Source organism: Podarcis tiliguerta (genome assembly GCF_965153285.1).
Source record: "Podarcis tiliguerta genome assembly, chromosome: 14".
NCBI lineage: Eukaryota > Metazoa > Chordata > Lepidosauria > Squamata > Lacertidae > Podarcis > Podarcis tiliguerta.
This window is the reverse complement of record NC_139547.1, coordinates 2,742,115-2,762,916: the sequence shown is the minus strand read 5'-3', so window position 1 is coordinate 2,762,916 and position 20,802 is coordinate 2,742,115. Positions and strand designations below refer to the sequence as shown.

General features: G+C 44.9%; 1 protein-coding gene across 6 annotated transcripts in view; it reads left to right on the top strand.

The window, feature by feature from the left end:
• TRPM1 (transient receptor potential cation channel subfamily M member 1) overlaps positions 1 to 19,703 on the top strand; it is a gene marked incomplete at its 3' end in the record, with an annotated part of 55,339 nt that extends 35,636 nt beyond the window's left edge. Inside the window, exons 1-12 of one of the 6 annotated variants that reach the window (XM_083412743.1) lie at positions 1,516 to 1,755; positions 2,840 to 3,132; positions 3,710 to 3,938; positions 4,256 to 4,378; positions 5,244 to 5,375; positions 5,733 to 5,861; positions 6,124 to 6,375; positions 7,250 to 7,424; positions 10,464 to 10,608; positions 14,390 to 14,595; positions 15,630 to 15,762; positions 17,629 to 19,703. In XM_083412743.1, the coding sequence (XP_083268869.1) occupies positions 2,957 to 3,132; positions 3,710 to 3,938; positions 4,256 to 4,378; positions 5,244 to 5,375; positions 5,733 to 5,861; positions 6,124 to 6,375; positions 7,250 to 7,424; positions 10,464 to 10,608; positions 14,390 to 14,595; positions 15,630 to 15,762; positions 17,629 to 18,856 (2,928 nt within the window). In that variant the 5' untranslated portion in view covers positions 1,516 to 1,755; positions 2,840 to 2,956. Of the gene's footprint in view, positions 1 to 1,515; positions 1,756 to 2,839; positions 3,133 to 3,709; positions 3,939 to 4,255; positions 4,379 to 5,243; positions 5,376 to 5,732; positions 5,862 to 6,123; positions 6,376 to 7,249; positions 7,443 to 10,463; positions 10,609 to 14,389; positions 14,596 to 15,629; positions 15,763 to 15,794; positions 15,861 to 17,628 lie in introns of those variants that run through there. The other 5 variants (XM_083412742.1, XM_083412744.1, XM_083412746.1 and 2 more) reach the window with 5 other exon arrangements.
• Between the last annotated feature and the right edge of the window lie 1,099 nt (positions 19,704 to 20,802).

Here is a 20,802-nt window from a genome sequence, read left to right as displayed (position 1 = left end):
GCAGCTTTGCCCTGTTCAAAGGAGGCATCAACAAGGCTTAATCTTCTTTGACATCTCTTTGTCTTTTCTGATGAGTGCATGACAAAGCATTCATCCCTCCTGAGACAGGAGATGGCTGGGCCTAAAAAGCTTAAAATGGGCAACAGTGGCCCAAATCTAGAGATATTCCACGTGCAGCTCACCAGGCACCACTGCAGGGCACATCTGCTCGTGCTTCTGCTCCCAGGAGGTGGCAGCATGTTCACATGTGAGTCTTAGAATGCCACTGCCTGTTCTGAGAGGGGTGGGAGACTGAGTCCACACAGGAAGAGACAATGGGACTAAATTCTGGCTGCTTTAAATAGTCATGGTCCCCCAAAGAATTCCAGGAGTTGCAGTTTTTTAAGGTTGCACTCCCTTCGAAGGAGCAGGTTCACAGTTTGGGGTGCCCCTGGATTCAGCTTTGTCCCTGGAGTGCCTTTCACCAACTGCGACTGGTTTGACAGCTACAGCCATTCCTGGACCAGCCACAGCAGTTCATGTGTTGGTTACTTCAAGACCAGATTATTGCAATGTGCTCTATATGGGGCGCCCCTCACACTTGATCTGGAAGCTGCAGTTAGTGCAGAATGCTGCAGCATAATTGCTGACAGGAGTGAGGCCTTGTCAATAAATAACACCTGTGCTCAGAGATCTGCACTGGTTGCTGATTAGCTACCAGGCCAAGTTCAAGGTGTTACTATAAGTATATGAAGCCCTGAACAACTTGGGACCAGTTTACCTACAGATCGCCTTACCCCACATGTGCCAAATCGACCTATCAGCAGAACTGGCACTACTACAGGGGCCACATAATACCCCTTCTGTATTAGGAAAAACTTGATCATTTAGTGTGGCAATGCCTATACTTTGGAACTCCCTGACTCTTGAGATCAAGCAGATGCCTTCACTGTACAGCCGTACCTTGGTTTTCTAACAGCTTAGTTCTCAAACGTTTTGGCTCCCAAATGCTGCAAACCTGGAAGTGAGTGTTCTGGTTTGCAAACTATTTTTGGAAGCCGAACATCCAACAGGCCTTCCATGGCTTCCGATTGGCTGCAGGAGCTTTGGTTTCTGAACGTTTTGGAAGTCGAATGGACTTCCGGAATGGATTCCGTTTGACTTCCAAGGTATGAATGTACTCTTTTCGCCCCCTGATAAAAACATTATTGATTAGGAAGTTGAGGTAATTTTAATCTGTTTAACTTTTGTATGTTTTAAAGTATGTGATTTTTTCTTGATTTTACTGTTTTACCTTTTGTAAGTCGTTTTGAGGTTGTTGCTTTTGTTACAATCAAAGCAGTGCATAAATTTTATTAAATTAAATAAATAAGGGTTTCTAGGATACCCCTGTTCCCCGCAAAGAACTACAACTTACAAAGTGATTTAACAACCAATCCCTCTTCCCAGGGAACTCTGAACTGTAACTGTGAGGGGAATAGGGGTCTCCTAACAACTCTCAGCACCCTGGTAGGTAATTCTGGGACTTCCACAATAACTGTGGAAAGCCTCCCTGTTCTAGGCTGTCAAGAAATGGTTAGTATTTGGTATTTCCCCTCTAATTATGCTTCCCTGCCCCACCCTTAGCTGTGGCTCCACTGGCCAGACTGTCTTTCTGTTACCTCCTTCCTTGTTGCCTCCAGTTCCAGTCGTAATGCTCCATCCTCCTTCCCCATTTAGGAGATGGGATAGTTCTCCCTTTGCTGGGTCCTCCGGCGTAAGATCTCATGTTCAAAGGTGAACTTTCCATTCAGCCTTCTTCAAGGCGCTCTTTGTCGCCGCCTGCTTTGCATGTGACTTGGCTTGCCCATGTGCTCATTCTAGCCTTTCTCTGCACCAAGAGTGCCTGCATGACTCAATGACACTTGAAACAGGGATGCAGCAGGATCAGCCATGCCTAGCAAGGGCTGGTTGAAAGTGCCCCAAGCCAGATCAGCGATTCAGCCAGAGACAGAATAGGTAACCCCCTTTAAAGGCAAATATTTGTGTTGCACCTCTGCACCAAAAGGCCGAGCCATGCGTGATGCGGAGATGCTATAGTATGACGTGTGTCCAGCAGAGGCTGGCTGGAAGGCAATGGGAAGGGGGCAGATAATCATGCAGAGATGCAGGGGGTCAGCCTCCTTTACAGAGGGCACTTTGAGCTCACAGAAGCCTGTAGGTCAGGGGCGCACAACCTGCAGCCCTCCAGATGTTGTGGGACTACACCTCCCATCATCCCTGATCACTGGCTATGCTGGCTGGGGCTGCTGGGAGTTGTAGTTCAGAAACATTTGGAGGGCCACAGGTTGTGCACCCCTGCTGTAAATAATGAATGGATTAATTTCTCAGAGATCTCCAGCAGTTCTCTAATGGCACTACAGTGTACCTCAGCCACAGTTTGGGTCCTTTATTTAGAAACCTGATATTTAGAAGGTTTAGGTCCTTTTCCAGTGATTTCATTTGAACTCCAACATCATGCCAAATGATTTGAAGGTAGAATGACTGATGCATCAGTCTGAAGGACCTGCATCTGTCTATGTGCTGTTTGCACAGGTAACATCATAAGCTGCGATACCCACAGAAAAGCACATGTTGTGAATTTGCAGTGACGCTTTGCATGGAAGCATTGTCATCGCCATAAGAAGGCACTCTTCTACTAACAATTCAGGCACAATGATTTTGCATGCTTGTATTTCCGGCTTAACCTTCAACTTGACAGCAGTGCATGGCCTTTTCCTTAAGCATCTATCTTTATTCATGGGCACAACCTGTAATAATCTGCAGGAACGCCAGTAAAATGTAGCCTAAATGTGAAATTAACTCAATTGCTCCTTCCTAGGATGATGAACCTCCAACCAAAGGGAAAAAGAAGAAGAAGAAGAAGAAGGAAGAGGAGATAGACATTGATGTGGATGACCCAGAAGTCAGCCGCTTCCAGTACCCCTTCCATGAGCTCATGGTCTGGGCAGTGCTGATGAAGCGGCAGAAGATGGCTCTCTTCCTTTGGCAACGTGGAGAGGAGACCATGGCCAAGGCACTGGTGGCCTGCAAACTCTACAAAGCCATGGCCCACGAGTCTTCAGAGAGCGAGCTGGTGGATGACATCTCTCAAGACCTGGACAACAACTCAAAGTTAGTCACCCAGAGTGTGGGGCTGGACTGTGTGGTGTAGCGGTTAGGTTGTCAGACCTGGGACACCAGGATCGAAAACCCCACTCAGCTATGAAGCTCATTTGGATGATGTTGGGCCTGTCCCTGGCTCTCGGTCTAAGCTGAGACCTTCTGAGCTAAGGCCCTTCTCCAGTTCCTGTTCTGCTTTTTTATATTTATATATTCTTAGTATATAGTTTATATTTATATTTTCTTAGTATTAAACATGAACCTGCCCCAATGTTACAATGATCTACTGATTGAGTCCTTCAGCTCTCTCAAGTTGAATCAGACAGAAGGGTCTTCTCTGTTGTGGCCCCTGGCTCTTGAATGTCCTCCCCAGGAAGTATCACCTGGTACTGAACCTGAAGTCCATTCAGAGCCAGCTGAAGACTTTACTTGCCCTGGTCAAGTCCTCAAGACTGGTTTTAATAAGCAATTTTAATAGATTTTACTGGCTTTACTGCTTTGACCTGTTGCATTGTTCCTGTGATGTTAATTTTACTACCGTGTTTAATTTGTTAGCTGCTAGCCAATCTGGCATTCTTTATCTCTCCAGAGATTTTGGCCAGCTTGCTGTTGAGCTGCTGGATCAATCATATAAGCATGATGAGCAAGTAGCCATGAAACTTTTGACATATGAGCTGAAAAACTGGAGCAACTCTACTTGCCTGAAACTTGCAGTGGCAGCAAAGCACAGGGACTTCATCGCACACACCTGCAGCCAGATGTTACTGACAGACATGTGGATGGGGAGGTTGCGCATGAGGAAAAATCCGGGCCTTAAGGTAGGCATGGACTGCTTAGGCCTGCAGGCGCCTGGGCTTGCTATATAGGAGGGAGGGGGAAACTGTACATATACGGAGGGGAATAGTACTGGGGACAGGAATAATACCTCCTCCAGAGCCACAGCCCTGCTCCAGGTCCCCCTCCCTTCAATACATGCTGGCTTAAACAAGTAGAACCAAGAGACAGGTGATGTGATCACTGATCTCCAATCAGACATCTCCAGGAATTTCTAGTTTGGCCCTGAGCTGCATCCATAAATTTCAAATCATAAATGGCTCTTGCCATGCACTGAACCACCCTTCTTCCTCTCATGCAGGTTATCATGGGGATCCTCATACCTCCTACCATCCTCTTCCTGGAGTTCCGTACCTCTGATGACTATTCCTACCAAACGTCAAAGGAAAATGAAGTCGGGAAAGAAAAAGAAGAAGAAAATGTGGTCAGTGGCAGCCCATCTCTATAAGCCTCTCAACACCACAAACATGTCTCACCTTTATTCCCTGTTTAATAGTCATCATGGCTTCCCCAATTGCCAAGAATGCTGAGAACTGTAACTCAGTGAGGGATGCTGAAGATTTTGTATTTGAGATTCTTGCTCTTCCTCAGAACTTCAGCAAGTTCCAAGGAAGGATATTGTCAATCTTTGTTTCTCTCTGTTTTCTTATTTTTCAACCTTAAATTCAGTGCTCCACGTTTCCCCAGCAATCTGCTGAGAAAATCTCATGAAAATCCATCAACATTCTAGTGTGAATTTCCTTTGATGCACATTTTTATGCAGTTTTGAACAATATACACTTTGCAAACATTCCCCCCTAACTAATGCATTTTGAAATATTTATTTCACTAATAATTGCATTTTGATGTGCACTTTCCTCTACTGTTCACATTCATTGCTTTTGTCCCACTGTTGTTGTTGTTTTGGCAAACAGGCTTTGCAGGTTTTTGAAGCATGAACAACCTATTTGACTACAGACAAGTCTACATACCTTAAGTCAGCCTTTCTCAACCTGTGGGTCCCCAGATGTTGTTGAACTACAACTCCCACATCACCCCTAGCTAGCAAGGCCAGAGCTCAGGGGTGATGGGAGTTGTAGTCCAACAACATCTGGGGACCCACAGGTTGAGAACCGCTGCCTTAAGTAATGAAGGTTCTAGTATGGCTCTTACAACTGAATAATATGTGCCTGTAGAAAAACAAGCAAGCAAACAGGACAGTTTGTCGATGTTCAGACCCCCTTTAACCTTGAATGGATGAGAGCCCTCCAGTGGGAACAATCTATGATCCTAAGCTACCTGTCTTTCAGGATGCAAATGCTGATACTGGTTCCCGAAAGGGTGATGAAGAAGATGGGAACAAAAAGCAAAGGAGCCTTCCCATTGGAACAAAGATCTACGAATTCTATAATGCACCAATTGTGAAGTTCTGGTTTTACACAGTGAGTGAAAATTATTTTCATCCTTTGGTGAAAACAATATGTTCCATTCTCTCCTGCTGATGTAATGTGTCACTGCTGACCATTAGCCATGCTGATGGGAACAATGGCCTAGAACATCTGGAAAGCTCAGTGTTGTGGTAGGCTGGCCTCTCACTTCTTTATTCCCTACTCCAAAATTACTTGTAATTACTGGTTTCCAAAACACAACAAAAAATTGTAAATGGTGGGGGGAGAACCCTGCTTTGGGTTTCTAAGCAGAAGTGTCATCATCATTGTGCAACCACCATCACCCAACATCCCTACAAATGAATCAACCCAAAAATGCAGCGTGAGGTCTCTTTTTATTTCTTTTTCCAGATATCCTACCTAGCGTACTTAATGCTGTTCAACTATATAATCTTGGTACCGATGGATCGTTGGCCCTCACTCCAGGAATGGGTTGTCATTTCATACATTGTGACTCTGGCATTGGAGAAAGTAAGAGAGGTAATTTCAACCATTCTGGCAACTGTTCTTTTGAAATTCTCCACCTGCTCTGAGGTCACAAGGAAGGAGGAAAGCAGTTAGGGATGCAAAAGCCACTCCCCCTGGCGTAATCCTACAATCCACATGTTCACTGGGGTGTCTGAATGCCCAAGGGACCTGAAGTAGGATAAACTGGCTTTAAGAAGCTAGTAAGCCTCAAGCTTCTTTCTCCCATTACCACATTAAACACCTTCTTTCTCCCTTCCCACCACTTTGTTTTCAGATTTTGATGTCAGAACCAGGTAAATTGAGTCAGAAAATAAAAGTCTGGCTACAAGAATATTGGAACATCACTGATTTGGTTGCTATTTCTGTGTTCTTGGTTGGGGCCATTCTCCGTTTGCAAAACCAGCCTTATATGAGTTATGGAAGAGTTATCTACTGTGTGGATATCATTTTCTGGTACATCCGAGTACTGGACATCTTTGGTGTGAATAAGTACCTGGGGCCTTATGTCATGATGATTGGAAAAATGGTAAGTAACTATGTTTTGAAACAGAGAGGGCAGGTGTCATGGCAGGTATTAAAGAAAGGCAGAGTGGCGCTGCAGCTTATCCGAAAGCAAGAAGCCCTAAGAAACTGAATGGAGAACTGGATACTTACTGGAGGACTAGGAGCCAGAGAGAACTGTTTCAGCCCCATATGAATTGGGGTATTTCTGTTGCAATGTTTCATCAGATGGCTCTTCAACCTTAGCCCTCCATTTTAGCACAAATTGAACACTGTTGCAAGGGTTTGCTAACAGAAACTTGGATGTAGCCAAACATTAAGGTCGCAATCCAGCCAAAGTGGTACTTTTTTAAGATCCATTGAAGTTGATGGGAATGTTAATGATGATTTAAAACTTTTATAGCCCACCTTCAGTTTTTTTAAAAAACTTACAACATGACTTCCAATTTAAATGATAACTATATCATCAAAAACACATTGCAGATTTTTTTTTAGCAGCAGTCAGAAACAATCAACTGTATGTGACAGGCATTTAAGCTGGTTACTTGAACTCATAAACTTTGGTTCCAGATAAATAATCCTGGGGAGACTGTTTCATAATTGATACGACACCACTGAGAAGGCCCTTTCCATAGCAACTGCCCACCCCCAGTCACAGAAGAGGGGACACCTAGAAGATTAACCAAATTATATTTTAAAGGTTTCCATAGGAGTACATTGTCATGCCCTGAGAGTTGGACAGGTATTAAAGAGGTGCAGATCTGAGGTTTGGAACTGATTGGCTTCATAGGAAGTGATTCATAAATGAAATATATAACAGATCGTGTTCATATTGTTTTTCAATAATTTCTACACTGATCCTTTCTTGATATGTTGCTCTACGCTCTTTCTTGGTGTAGATGATTGACATGCTGTACTTTGTGGTGATTATGCTGGTGGTCCTGATGAGCTTTGGAGTTGCCCGTCAAGCTATCCTGCATCCCGATGAGCAGCCGTCTTGGAGACTGGTCCGCAACATCTTCTACATGCCCTACTGGATGATCTATGGAGAGGTGTTTGCTGACCAGATAGACCGTAAGAACAGAATTCATAGTAAGATTCTGTTTCCTGTTTCTGAGGCAGATGATCGGGTCCAAATTAATCAACATTTAATTTGGAATCGGCATCACTTTTTCTACTTACGATTATTGTAGCTGTGTCTTTGTGGCAGACATGATTGAACTCCTCTGAACTTTGCCATCACGCTCAATCAGTTCTCTTTATTTTGTAGGTTAAACAGAAAGAGCATGCATATCTTCCTGTTGTTGTTGTTGCTGCTGCTGCTGTCATTACAATTATTTATTGCCCACCCTCCCAGGGGAGGTTGTGGCAATTTAAAATTCAGAATGACAAACAGTAAAGCAGATTACATATTATAGGCTGGTTCCTGAAAACACACATTTCAGGTGTCCATAGACCAGGGCAAAGAGGCACATCATCAGCATTCGCTGAAAGATGCACAATGAAGGTGCCAGGCACACCTCTGCAGGGAGGGAAGCCCTTAGCTTAGGGGCTGCAACAGAAAAGGGTGGGGTGCCACCCTCACCAAATTTCAGAGGAATGTGGAACTACCACTAGGGCCCACTCTGCTGATCTCAACACCTAGAAAGGTCTGTACAGAAGGAGACAGCTTCTCAGATATTTGGGGCCAAAGCCCTTTAGGGCTTTGAACACCAACATGAGCCCCTTGAATTGGACCCAGAAATGAACCAGCCTTGTAGCTTGTCTTTGTGGCAGACATGATGATCTCTTTCAAACTGTGTCTTCACCCGCAGCCAATTCCCTTTATTTTGCAAGCTAAAAAGAAAGAGCATTCATATATCCCTTCCCTTGTACAGAAAACCTCTTTTCTGTCAGCAAATCTTAGGCAAATTTGTGTTATGGACCTGTGTTCATCTTGAGTCTTTTAAGAACCTGATAATAGAGTCAACAGGGGGAGGAAATGGTCCCGTGAAGACAGAGTTCTCTAGTGAAGAAGCCTGGCAGGGGAAGCTTTTGTGTGCCCTACACAGTTAAGGAGCAGCTGAGCATTTTTGCACAATAAAATGAGCATCAAGGAAATCACCACCACCATGTTCTTTGTGAATGACCCTTGCATTTCTTTCAAGTGGGGTTGTTCAAAAAACATTGTCTCATTTATTTATTTTTAAATGGCATGACTGAAGGTGCGAGCCTTCTGCATAGTTTTAATTTCTTTAAAAAAAGAATGCCTCAATTTAGCATGGTGTGCATATTTCTATAGAAATCCAGCTTTTTACGGTTTGTAGCTTTCTTGGCTTTACAGTGTGTGATTGATGCTTCCTGAAATCTTCCACTAGCAGCTATTCCTCTCTCCCTTCTGGACCTGAGCCGTGTGGCGCCCCTGACCCTTGCTGTAGCCTGAGATCCCTCTCTGTGAGGCAAATCTAGACTCAAGAGTGTGTTTCCAGAGAGCAAAATGTGTTCCCAGGGCAGCCACACTGTCCATCTTGTGCAATTGCCTTGTGGTGCTTTGTGCTTGTGGTGAGAGTCTGCCCACGTCATCCTTACATAATTGAAATAGCTTGAATATTTACATGATCATCTGCCAGCTGCCTTTTGTAATTATCTTTTGATTGCCACAAATACGCTGCCATACATAATGTTTCGGAAAGTCCAGGAGAAAAGGAAATTGCAAGGCCTTCTGGAGTCCTGACAAGAGCCATTGTTTCAGAGCATGTCTCTTGCCTGTTAAAACATTTGAAGGCCTTATCTTTCTCTAGCAGCTGAAGAGCAACCATATTGTCAGTCACATGTGTGTTTTTCCTTCCCTACTGTTCTCTTATTCTTTTATCCCTTTTTAAAATGCTGCTTTTTGCATTTTTATTCTTTGCTTTCGGAACGCTGGGTAGTCTATGCCATGGAAATTAACCGTAAGTCTTTGCAGGGAGTTGACAAATCAATTAAATGTTTTTATTAGTGGATTCCACCCCCCACCCCACCCCGTGACCCTTTAATTAGAGTTCATCTCAGCTTTAGTGCAATACCTGCCACTGCCATGTTGTCATGACCTGGTCCCCAAATTCGCCACCACCTAAAACCTCATACACCCACCTTTGCCAGCTGAAGATTTGAGGTGTGGGTCTTGACCCATCAGAAACCCAAATTTTGTAACAAATCTCTGCTGCATCTTAGACAACCAGGGCAGGGTTTAGACCTATGCTGTTTCCATAGCAATAGTCCCAAATCCCCAGAAGAGGCTTTTAAAGCTGTCCAGCCGTTTGTGCGATTGCTTTTAAAAAAAAGTTCCAATATCTGTGATAAAGGAAGTGAATCTTGGCTCTGTAATAGTCATAGCTGTCAACTTTCAGAATTGAAAATAAGGGATCAGCAGCCTCACCTATCCCGGGGACGGGATATCTAACAATCCGGGATAGCACCTGGAAGCGGCGCTGGAATAAGGGAATTTCCCGCAAAAAAGGGAAGGTTCACAGCTATGGTAATAGTATGACTCTGAATGTCTTTAAAGGAGCCTGCTTCTGTGAGAAAGGCGCTTCACAGACCCATTGAAATAGCCCTAAGTTGGTCCTGTCTATTAATTTCAGTGGGCCTACTCTGAGTTAAACATACACTGACCTGGGTACCCAATTAGTTCTAGTCCCAGCCAGTAAAACTGTGCTTTCAGATGACCTAATAAGCTGGTGAACTCTAGACTGTGCCAGGCTCCAGCCACCTCATTCTGCCCTGGTCCTGCCCACAAGCCAACAGGCTGTACCCCCTCCCCTCACATTCTGCCCTGACCTGCCAGATTTCACCAGTCTGCCCCTTACCAGATTTGGCCCCACAGTGTTGAATTCCTATGGAGGGTGGGGGGGGCTGCTCTTTTTTAAAATCAGAAATGTGCATGGGAGGGAGAAGGTGGTGGTTTATGTAAACCCATCTGGGTGTGTTCAGAGGCTGGACTGCCCCACAAAAAGGACAGTTACTCAAGCATGTGCCCTGGGCCCTACAACAACCTTGGGCTGGGTCCCTCTGATTTCTATCTTCCCCCAGTTACACAGAGCCCTCACTGTATGTGCTCCATGTTGAATAACCATAAGCCAATTCCATCCTCAGCTCCATGTGGGGAAAACCTTTATGATGAGGATGGCAAGCGTTTCCCCCAGTGCATCCCTGGCGCATGGCTGACTCCCGCCATCATGGCCTGCTACCTCTTGGTAGCCAACATTCTCCTGGTCAACTTGCTGATTGCTGTGTTCAAGTAAGTGTTTTGCTTACGAGGGAGCTACTCACTCTGGGTTCCTTCCTACTGTGAAGAAGTCTGGTGGAGTTTATTGGGGGACCCTGAGAAAGGGAGGTGAAGGATCAGCTGTGGCCAAAGAGAGTGAGGCTGCATGCACAAGAAATGTAAGTTTTTCTCAATTTGGAATTGTTTGTGCTCTTCATGAGCATGCTGCTTTCGGTCTAGATGCTATCACCCTGCTGTCAGCAAGGGTGGGGGTGGATACTTGATACACACTTGAAAACCCTCCCCTTGATCAGGTTATTCATGCCTTTTCCTCCCTGCACGTCCCAGGGAAATAGAAAAGCAAGGAGTGACTGTGATCTTGGTACACCCCAGACTTTGGGCAGGTGAGAACACACCTGCGGGGTAACACAGAAGCAACCTGCAATGAACATTTCTTTTCAGAATGAAACCAGTTTCCCAAGAAGCCCTTTTCTGGGGTGAAACATATGCAACAGATCTAGACTGTGTTTGGACTGTGTACTCAATCTCCATTGCTTCTAGAATAAAGTGCTGTGTGTATGTAGGGCAAGGGCAAGGGAAGGGTAGAGCTTCATCTGTCTAGATTAGGACTGAAACATCTGTGGGCCTCCAGGTAGGAGCTGTGGTCCAGCAAGAGCAGGAAGACCACACAAGTTGCCCTCCCTGGGTTTAGATGAGCTGCTGCTAGCATTAGGTCTCATATGGCTGCTTGCTTTAACACGTGCACACAAGCGGGGGAGATGCCTATATTTACTGCTCAATCACACTGTTATCTTTTGCTGCCAGTATCCAAAACTGGATTGCTGGTGGGTGTAGATCCATGCCATTGTCCTGGGCACTGTGCCCGGTTTGGGTGCTGTCCTTTGAAATCAGACTTGCTCACAAAGCTATCTTTTATTTTGCTATCTACAGTAGAATATTCAATAGCTGAAAAGGTCGTGCATTTTAAAAGGAGTCACATGCCAGTCGCAGAGCTAAATTTAAAAGGGAAAAAAGAAGAAGAGAGAAAGTGATTCTCTTGCATGCACAATGGTGGTTATCTGAAGGGACTGCAAATAAAATCAACATTGTAGGAAGTAGGTCATGCAGTTAACCCATCCTTGCTTGGTAGTCAGAGGGATGGGCCATGCTTTGTTGCACTGCCAATGCTTCTCTTCTCCTGCAGAAGACTTGGGGGTGCAATTTGTTGACTCTCACAAAAATGAAAAGAGACAGTGCAAGAACAGTGAAAGGGTCTACATGGCCAAACACCATTGCACCAAATTGTCAAGTAGTAAAATATAACCATCACCATTAGGGATGAGGGAGAAAAACAATACACAAGCTGAAATGCAGCTACCTTTCAAAATTTGCATTTCTCCAGTACCTCTACAGCCAGTTTTTGGCATCTGTCAAGAGACAATGGAGTGTGCCTCTGTGGGTGAAGTCCAATGGCTGCATTAGCAGCACTGAAGTGACCTCCCTGGGGTGCAAGCCTGGAGAGTGTGTATGGAGACTGCCTCTGGCTGCCCAGATCACAAGACAACCCTCTTGGCCTCACTGATGTGGTCCAAAGGAAAGCAGAGCAAGATGTTTGGCAGTATCCTGGCTGCAGGAGTTGCCAGAAGGAGGTGTACAAGATGCCATCCAACTGTCTTACGGACTCCACTCCAGATTTGTGTAGGGTTTGCTCCTTAGACTTTTCTTCTCCCAAAGATATCCTACAAAGCAGTGGAGGTTTAGAATCAGTTTTCCTTCTCCTAGAAGGGCTTCCTTCCCAGGTTGGCAAGCCCCATCTGCCCCTCACTTCTCTCTACAGCACATGCAGAAACCACCTTATTGGCCATTGGACCCACTCTTGCTTTCATCTGCTCCATCCGCTGGAGCCTGTCTTCACATGCAGGGGAAGTGTCATAGACTGGTAGGGTGCTGAGAAGTGTATACCGGGGGAAGCGGGGCTGGAGTCTGACCCAGGAGAGGCAGGCAGTGGTTTGTGAGGGCTTATACCAGCTAGGAGGTGAGAACAGAGGCTGGAGAAGTTTCAGAGCTGGAGAAAGAGGAGGAAAAGGCAGGCCAGGCAGGTGAAGGACCAAGTGCTTCCCCACCCTCTCCTGCACCACTGTCTCCTAGAATCAGGAGGGAATTGAAGTGGGACGAGCAGAGGAAATTTCCATGCAGGCATAGTCTCTGGCTACATGAGCACAGCCCAACTTGGAAAGCTACATAAACTGGTAGGGGGGGGAGTGGTCCCCAGTTGCTGCAACTGCTTCATAGAGTGTGGAACTGGGAGTAGCTGCCTAGATACCAGATTGATGTGTGTAGGTATCTGGAGCAGTAGAAGCAAAGCAACTATTTTATCTTTGAGAATAAAGAGTGAACTCTCTGCCATGCGCATTCCTTTGACTGGAAGCACCCTTGACAGAAAGTCCCTAACTCACCAAAGTTTTGAGACCCATCAGTTACCTTCATCTGCTTTAGCTGACCAGTTAAAGCATTTGTGGACTCAAACCGAATTCCCTGAGTTCAGGAACACTTGTGTCATAACAAATTTGTTAGACTTTAAGGTGCCACAAGACACTTTCATATTTTTGCTACCAGAGCGTAACACAGCTGCCCCTCTAGAAGTGTTTTTCAGAAAGAAGTGTTTGGGATCCACTTGTGAATAAACTCAAATACAAAATGCCAATATGCTTCCAGTAACCTGGTTTAGCACACACCCTGCACTATTGGCATGCAGCCCCCAACAAATTGACCCCAGGGGAATGCAGTCCTCAGCAGAAAAAGGGTTCCCTGCCCATTTTCTGTGAACCAAGTTCACAGAATATATTTCTGAGAGAGATTTGCAAACATTGCTATTTAGGTCAAGCTGATCAGCATTTTAAAAAGCAAGACAATGTAGAGCTTCTATGGGCTTTGATGTTACAAAGGGCCTTTCATGAGTTGAATGTTTAATGTCACATCAAACGCCAGGAGGTGTTGTTTGCAATGCTCAGTTTGAGCCTTGCTTCAAATAATCAGCTCCAAAAGAAATGATATTTTGCAGAGGTCCTTTTGGCAGTGGGCAACTGGTGCAACTCTCTCCCCAGTGGTTGGTTGCCCTTCTAGTCCATACTGAGACATTATGTGGGCATGAGAGCAGCAATTGTTGGGCACCACCCTACTCTTGAAATCTCAATAGAACAAATCTGCCCATTTCAGTTCCTCATTTTTCCAATCTGAAGTTCAATTTGCCTCATTTCTGCATCAAGTTAGGGATTTCTCTTCTGTCTGCACTTTTGTCTACATCCCTTCTGATGAATTTTGGACATAATTTTACCGAATATATGCATTTCTGCAAGGAGTTTTCCCAATATAATGCATGTTTTTAAGGTTATTTTCACTTACAAGATGCACTTTTATTGGTTGGGGAAGTGTCTTGCAAAATTTAGAGAACTGCGAATTTCACAGGTTAGCTGTACTTCTATTTGCTTATTGTTTCAGGAAGTGTGAATTAGGAAGGTTAACTATTGCAAACTGAATCAATCCCCTTCAGTCCCTAAGCTCAAGGTGAACTGGTCCCAGATCTGTTTGATCTGCACTATCTATTTCTGAACGGATGCCATCATTTGCATGGCAAGGCAAATAGGCTTCACTCTGGAGGCAACTTCCCCTCTCTGTGCCATGTTCTTGTCCCCACCCCAAATGTGGGAACTTTAAACTGGCAACATGTGAAGAGACAACTGAGTTCTCACAACTTTTACTTAGCTCTCTGGCAATTTTGTAGTGAAGCTACTCAGCAAGGGTGTATCTTTTGCAGCAACACCTTCTTTGAAGTGAAGTCCATCTCCAACCAAGTCTGGAAGTTCCAGCGGTATCAGCTGATCATGACCTTCCATGACCGGCCGGTACTTCCTCCGCCCATGATCATCTTTAGCCACCTTTACATCATTATAGTTCGTCTCTGCTGCCGCTGCAAGAAACGAAGAGACCAAGGGGACCAAGATGAACGCGACCGAGGACTGAGTATGTGGGGGGACAGACATTCTCTCTGTGCTATAAGTCTGGGTTGACTGGGCACCATAGCAGGGGTCAGGCAGGGGTTCAAAGGTCCCATCCATAGACCATCTGCAAGCAGAAAGTCAGCACAGCAGGGCTCCAATTGGGATCCTTCTTGTTTTGACTTTCTGCCCACCTTTTGTATTTGAAAGGTGGGGAGAACTCAGAAACATCCCCCATCTATAGCCACTTTACTGCTTCATGCTGCTGTGTGGGGAGACAAGGCTTAGTTGTACTAAATCAAAAGCGGGTGGGTAACCTGTAGCTGGACTACAACTCCCATCATCCCCGATTGCTATCCAAAGTGGCAGGGGCTGGTGGGAGCTGGAAATGGTTGTGAAAGGGGTACACAGAATGGGATAGGATATTGAAGGGATAATCTGTGTCCCTGAGTCAGGTGAACCAGCCCTAAGCGTGCAACCTTGAGCACACTTTCTCACTGAGCACAGTGAGTAAGCATGCATAGGATTATTTATGCATGTATTTCATAAAATTCATAGAGCGCTTGAATGTTAAAGAATGAAACCCTCAAAGCAGTTTACAAAAAGGATTGGGATGCATATCTCAATAAATATGGTGGGCTTGTTTCTGAGTAAACATGATCAGGATTGAGCTGTTGATATTTTAGACTACTTTCCAATAGTTGAAAAAGTTTTTCTGACACAGGACTCTAGATTGGATTTTAATTTCTGCAAGGGACAGTGTGCAAACCGCCATACTATAGAAATTCAGTGTTTAGCTACTGCCTGCTTGCCAGATTTTTGCCATATGGCTCCAGGCTAAAATATGCACCGAACTGTACCTGAACAATGCAAGCCTCACCATGTCTACTCAGATCTATTTACTCCCAGAAAAGTGGGGTTAGACCTGCAGCATTAGAGCCTAATGTTCATTACACGTAGCCTGAAAATGCACATTGAGGTGGTAGTAGTCTCTTCCGAGTTTAGGGGGTTTGATAGACAGGGTAAAATACATGCTTTCCCTGCCTCAATTTCTTTCAGAGCTGTTTCTAAATGATGAAGAGTTGAAAAAACTGTATGAATTTGAGGAGCAATGTGTTGAGGAATATTTCCGACAAAAGGAAGATGAAGAACAGTCATCAAATGATGAACGTATTAGAGTCACTTCAGAAAGGTAGCCAGTGAATTTGTTTATTTTCTTGCCAGTTGCAGCGGGCAAAGAGGAAGCATGGACTTCAACACTAGTGTCCTTTGGAGATGTTGAAGGAAAGAGTAAGGCAACACAATAAGTTTGAGATTCTACTTTAAGATTGCCAATAATAAATAATCCTCCTCCTCCTCCTTCTTTATATCCTGCTCATCTCACAGTGCAATTATATACATGTCTACTCAAAGGCTCATTAAATTCAGTGAGACTTACTCATAGCGATGGGGGAGAAATTCAATTCATTTCACATTTAAAGGTAAATCTACAATATTTTGAATCAATATATGAACTGCAACAATACAATCCTTCGGAATTTGCACTTATCTAAATTTTGCAATTTACGGACGCGGGTGATGCTGTGGTCTAAACCACAGAGCCTAGGGCTTGACGATCAGAAGCTTGGTGGTTCGAATCCCCATGACGGGGTGAACTCCCATTGCTCTGTCCCTGCTCCTGTCAACCTAGCAGTTCGAAAGCACGTCAAAGTGCAAGTAGATAAATAGGTACCGCTCCGGCGGGAAGGTAAACGGCATTTCCATGTGCCACTCTGGTTCACCAGAAGCGGCTTAGTCATGCTGGCCACGTGACCCGGAAGCTGTCTGTGGACAAACGCCAGCTTCCTCAGCCTATAGGAAGATGAGCATGCAACCCCAGAGTCATTCGCGACTGGACTTAATGGTCCCTTTACCTAAATTTTGCAATGCAGTTCTCCAACCAATGTTAGAAGTCATATATTGGGATAAATTGTACATACTAGTGAATATGTTCATGAATATCCAAAAATGTATATATTACATACATTAGGGTAAATTGTGCAGAGTGTACTTTCATGCTGCACACTTAAGACAAAGGGGAAGTAGGGGAGAAACAGGCACAACCTCCTCAGTGGTAACAAGAGTTTGCTGGTAGTTGCCCCTAGGTAAGGAAGGATCTGCCAATTTCATTTCTCTCTGTTTCTCAATTTTACCCATCTTAAATTCAGTCCTCAATTCCACAGCAATTTGCATTTTTAAAAATCTCATGAAAAATTGTCAGCGTCTAAGTGCAATTTTGTCCCAATAAACACATTTTGGCACATAGTTTTGACTAATATACTCAGTTCTGAAAACAACTTGTGTGGTTTTTTGTGTTCTTTTCACTAACATATTCATTTTGCACACATTTCCTCCAGTACATGCACTGTTGTGCGCACTACTTGGTTGGACATCTGCATCCCAAAATTCTGAGACACACATATTTTGAAGGAGAGTTGTGCTTAGGATCGCATATTGGTTTGAGGGCTATGAATTAGATCAATTTTCATTCAAATGCAAACAAAATATAATTTCTCTTCCATCCCTAGTAGCCCCCCTCCCATAGCAGGGAATTAACCTGTAACTCTTAGGGTTCTTCTCAGGAAGTTGGGATGATTTGCAAGGTGTCACCAGATATGCTGGGGTATCACAAGATGCCTGTGGGCCGTCTGGCAGCTTGGCAGTGCCCACAGTACCATGCAAAAATATTCTAAATATTGTAAGAATTTAACCAAAGGAAACTGCAACAGAGGAATGTGTGACGTCTAGCTATAATACTGTTATAATCCTTCTAAGTTATTCTAACACTCTCTGGTTCTTTTCTTTTCTTGGTTTTATTATAATTAAGTTTGTGGCAGTCAATGGCATGAACAAATGAGTAATAACCTACTGATTAACCTAGTAAAACTGGAAGCTCTAATAATTAATAAAACAGCTGTCCTCCTCATAAGTGCTGTTCTGGGCTAATAATGACAGTGCAGGAGAAATCTGTGTTGCTTAATGAATTTATCCCCCCCCCCCCCCGCTTTGAATTCTATAGAGTTGAAAACATGTCTATGAGATTAGAAGAAGTGAATGAAAGAGAACATTTCATGAAAGCCTCTCTCCAGACGGTTGACCTTCGACTTTCTCAGCTGGAAGAACTCTCTGGCCGGATGGCGAATGCTCTGGAGAAACTGGCAGGCATCGACAAGGCTGAGCTGACTCACACACGTTCCCGGGCATCCTCGGAATGCGATGCTGCTTACCTCCTCCGGCAAAGCAGCGTAAACAGTTCTGATGGCTACATGTACAGGTACCACGGTGATGATCTTGCCTATGATGACCTGCCTACCCCAATGTCTCCAGCCTTGGCATTGCGTAAAGCGGATTCAAAGCTACAGCTGGCTCCAGAACGCCAAGGAAGTATCCACTCTGCCACAAGCGCCTCTACAGATCACAGCAAAAACACTTTAGATGTTACGCAGAATGTTTCTCTATCCCGTTCTGGCTCAGTTGACAGGCAGGAACACTGTAAGAATGAAGAGACAACACCCCAAACTCTCAACCAAATGGATATGGTTGGGAATGGGCAGCCTGGAACTGGACCAAAAATTCAGAACCCTCATTTAGCGTTAGAAAAGGCCAAATTAGAAGCCACCATCTCCTATCCTTTGGACAAACCTAGGGCAATGAGGTACTACCCTTCTGGAACATTCAACGCTTGCGAAGCAAGCATGATGAAATCAAGGAGTTACATATTTGCACAAGGTGGAAATATGGTTGGAGGAGTTAACAACCGGACCATTATGGACCAAGAGTATAGGACCATCATGGATGAAGTGTGCCCTTCCACAATTGAACAATGGACTGCCGAGTGGAAGTATGAGGTTCAGCAGAAACTAGCTAGTGAGCCTCCTCCTGAATATCCTGGCATTGTGTCTGAAGCGGAGATGCAAGCTGAGCGGAAACAGCTACTGACTGACACCGAAGAGGACAGTGATGTTGGTGAAGTGGTGGGTCTCAGTGCCTCCCATCCTTCCTCTCCTGTCACCAAAAGGATCCACACAGACAATTTGTTGTCAGTGAAATCTGACAGGACTTGTGGTTTTCCTTCCGTACGGTCAAAGAGTTTACACAGCCATTCTCGAAAACCCAAGTCCATTAAGGACAGGCTTAATAGACCAGGACATGCCAGCAGTGTCAGCAGCCTAGTGGTGACCTGTGGGACTGCAACGGAAGAGCAGAAAGCAAAACAAGAAAATGCCTCCGCAGAAACTGAATGCTAAAATGGCCTTTTCTCAACAAGCAATAGTTGGGAGATGTGGTTAAGCCAGGACACCACAGGTAGAAGTGACACCCCCAAATGCCCATCCTTTAAAGAGCCAGTTTGCATTTGATAGCTCACTATGTTCGCTTTTACAGATGCATTCATGTCCAACAGTTCCTGCTTCAAAGCACTTCCTGCTTTTGTGAAGGGAAGGTGTGCTCTCCCTGAGGGTCATAGCTGGTACCTCTGGAGGGCCCAGCCAACAGTGTCAATATGGATTCTTTAATTCATTATGTCAATGATTCTAAAAGCAATGGAGTTCAGTGAGCTGGAGGCTGGATCCTCCTGACCCATAAGAGCACCACTGCTTAAAACAACGGGTCTCATTGAGCGATTGACAGGCCAACAGCTCTCTTTGTGGGCTTCAGGGCAATGCTGCAGAATGAATCACCAAGAGGCCCTTTTTTAACACACATAAAAAGTGGCACAATCACCAGCTCTTCTTCTTGCAAAACTGAATGTTGTGTGTGGCAAGTGTATATTCCCTCAGCACCCAGTACAGGTATTTATCAAGGATATACCCACATATAACACTGTATGTGATAATTCCTGTCTACACTCACTGCCTGCAAACTCCCTGCACTGAGGATCCTTGAGAGACAGCAGTTTCCCATATCTATAGTGGCACCAAGGAAGAAAGTACCTTGGGGAAGAGGTATGACTTTGTGAGCGGAGTCTTACTGGCACTATTTTTACACCACTGTTGTTGTTGTTCTGGTCAGCCAGTTTGGGCTAGAGGCAATCAGATAATCTTTTTTTCAGGCACAGTTCAGCCAACTGCAGACTTAAATAAATGTGTTTTCAGAGTTGGTTTTTTAAAGATCATCAGTGTTGAGGTCAAACATATCTCCTTGTTCCAAAGCTGAGAAAGTCCTGTTCTTGTACCCAACAGTCTCATTGCTCTTAGGAGAGGACCAGACAGCAGGCCTCAGAAGCTTCATGCTTAGGCAGACTCACTTAGGTGTAAGTAGGTCATTAAGATAACATGGTCTCAAGCCATTTTTGAGGTAGAAATGTCACCACAGTATTATTTCTTTCACAAGAGTAGGTGGTATTCTGGAACCGCAGTCAGCCAATTAGATAAAGTGCTTGGAAACAAAAAAAAATTGAACTAAAAAATTTGCTCACGAGTATGCGACATGGCTTTGGGGTTTCTCCCACCCACCCACCCACTCCAGTGCACCAGTCCAGCTGGTGTGCTTATAAAAACTAGTGCCGTATTGGCCCAAACAGAAGCCACACTTTCCCCCCAAATTCTGATTGTGAAAAGTTAAAGTGTGGCTTATATTTACTACCTTATGGTATCGATGTTGAAACAGCTGCCCACGAGGGCTGTCAAGGGTGCGGGACAACGGCACCCGTCTCGATCGCATCTCCCAAGCCTCCCCCAAGCCACAGTAATGAAGGGGGAAGAGGAAGAGGACACCGGCAAAGCAGCGCAGCCAGGAAGCAGCCCGGAAGCATGGGGCAACAGTGTGCAGTCCACCTGCCACTCCCAAGCCTCCCTCGGTGCCAGTTTGGGGAGGTAGTGCCAGGAGGCAGGCGCACAGCGCACTCAGAACCAAACACCAGCACCAGCCGCCCCCCTGCCCCCCGTTCAGGGTGGTAGTGCCAGGAGGTGGGCCACACCCACAAATAAGCCTTGAAATTTAAAGATGCAGCTTATTTGCGAGTGTGTCTTATATTCGGGCCAATACAGGAACTTCTAAGCTTGTGATTTTACTGTTTGGGGACGCTTTCGCTTCAGGTGATTCCCATACCTCAAATGCTACCATGTGACTCAGCAAGTAATGTCCTTGGTTTAAGGCAGGGGTGTTTTTTGGTGATCCGCAAGCAAAAGGTGAACGACAACAATGGGGACTTGAAACTTTAATTGCATCTGAGGGCAAAACTAGATGTTACACT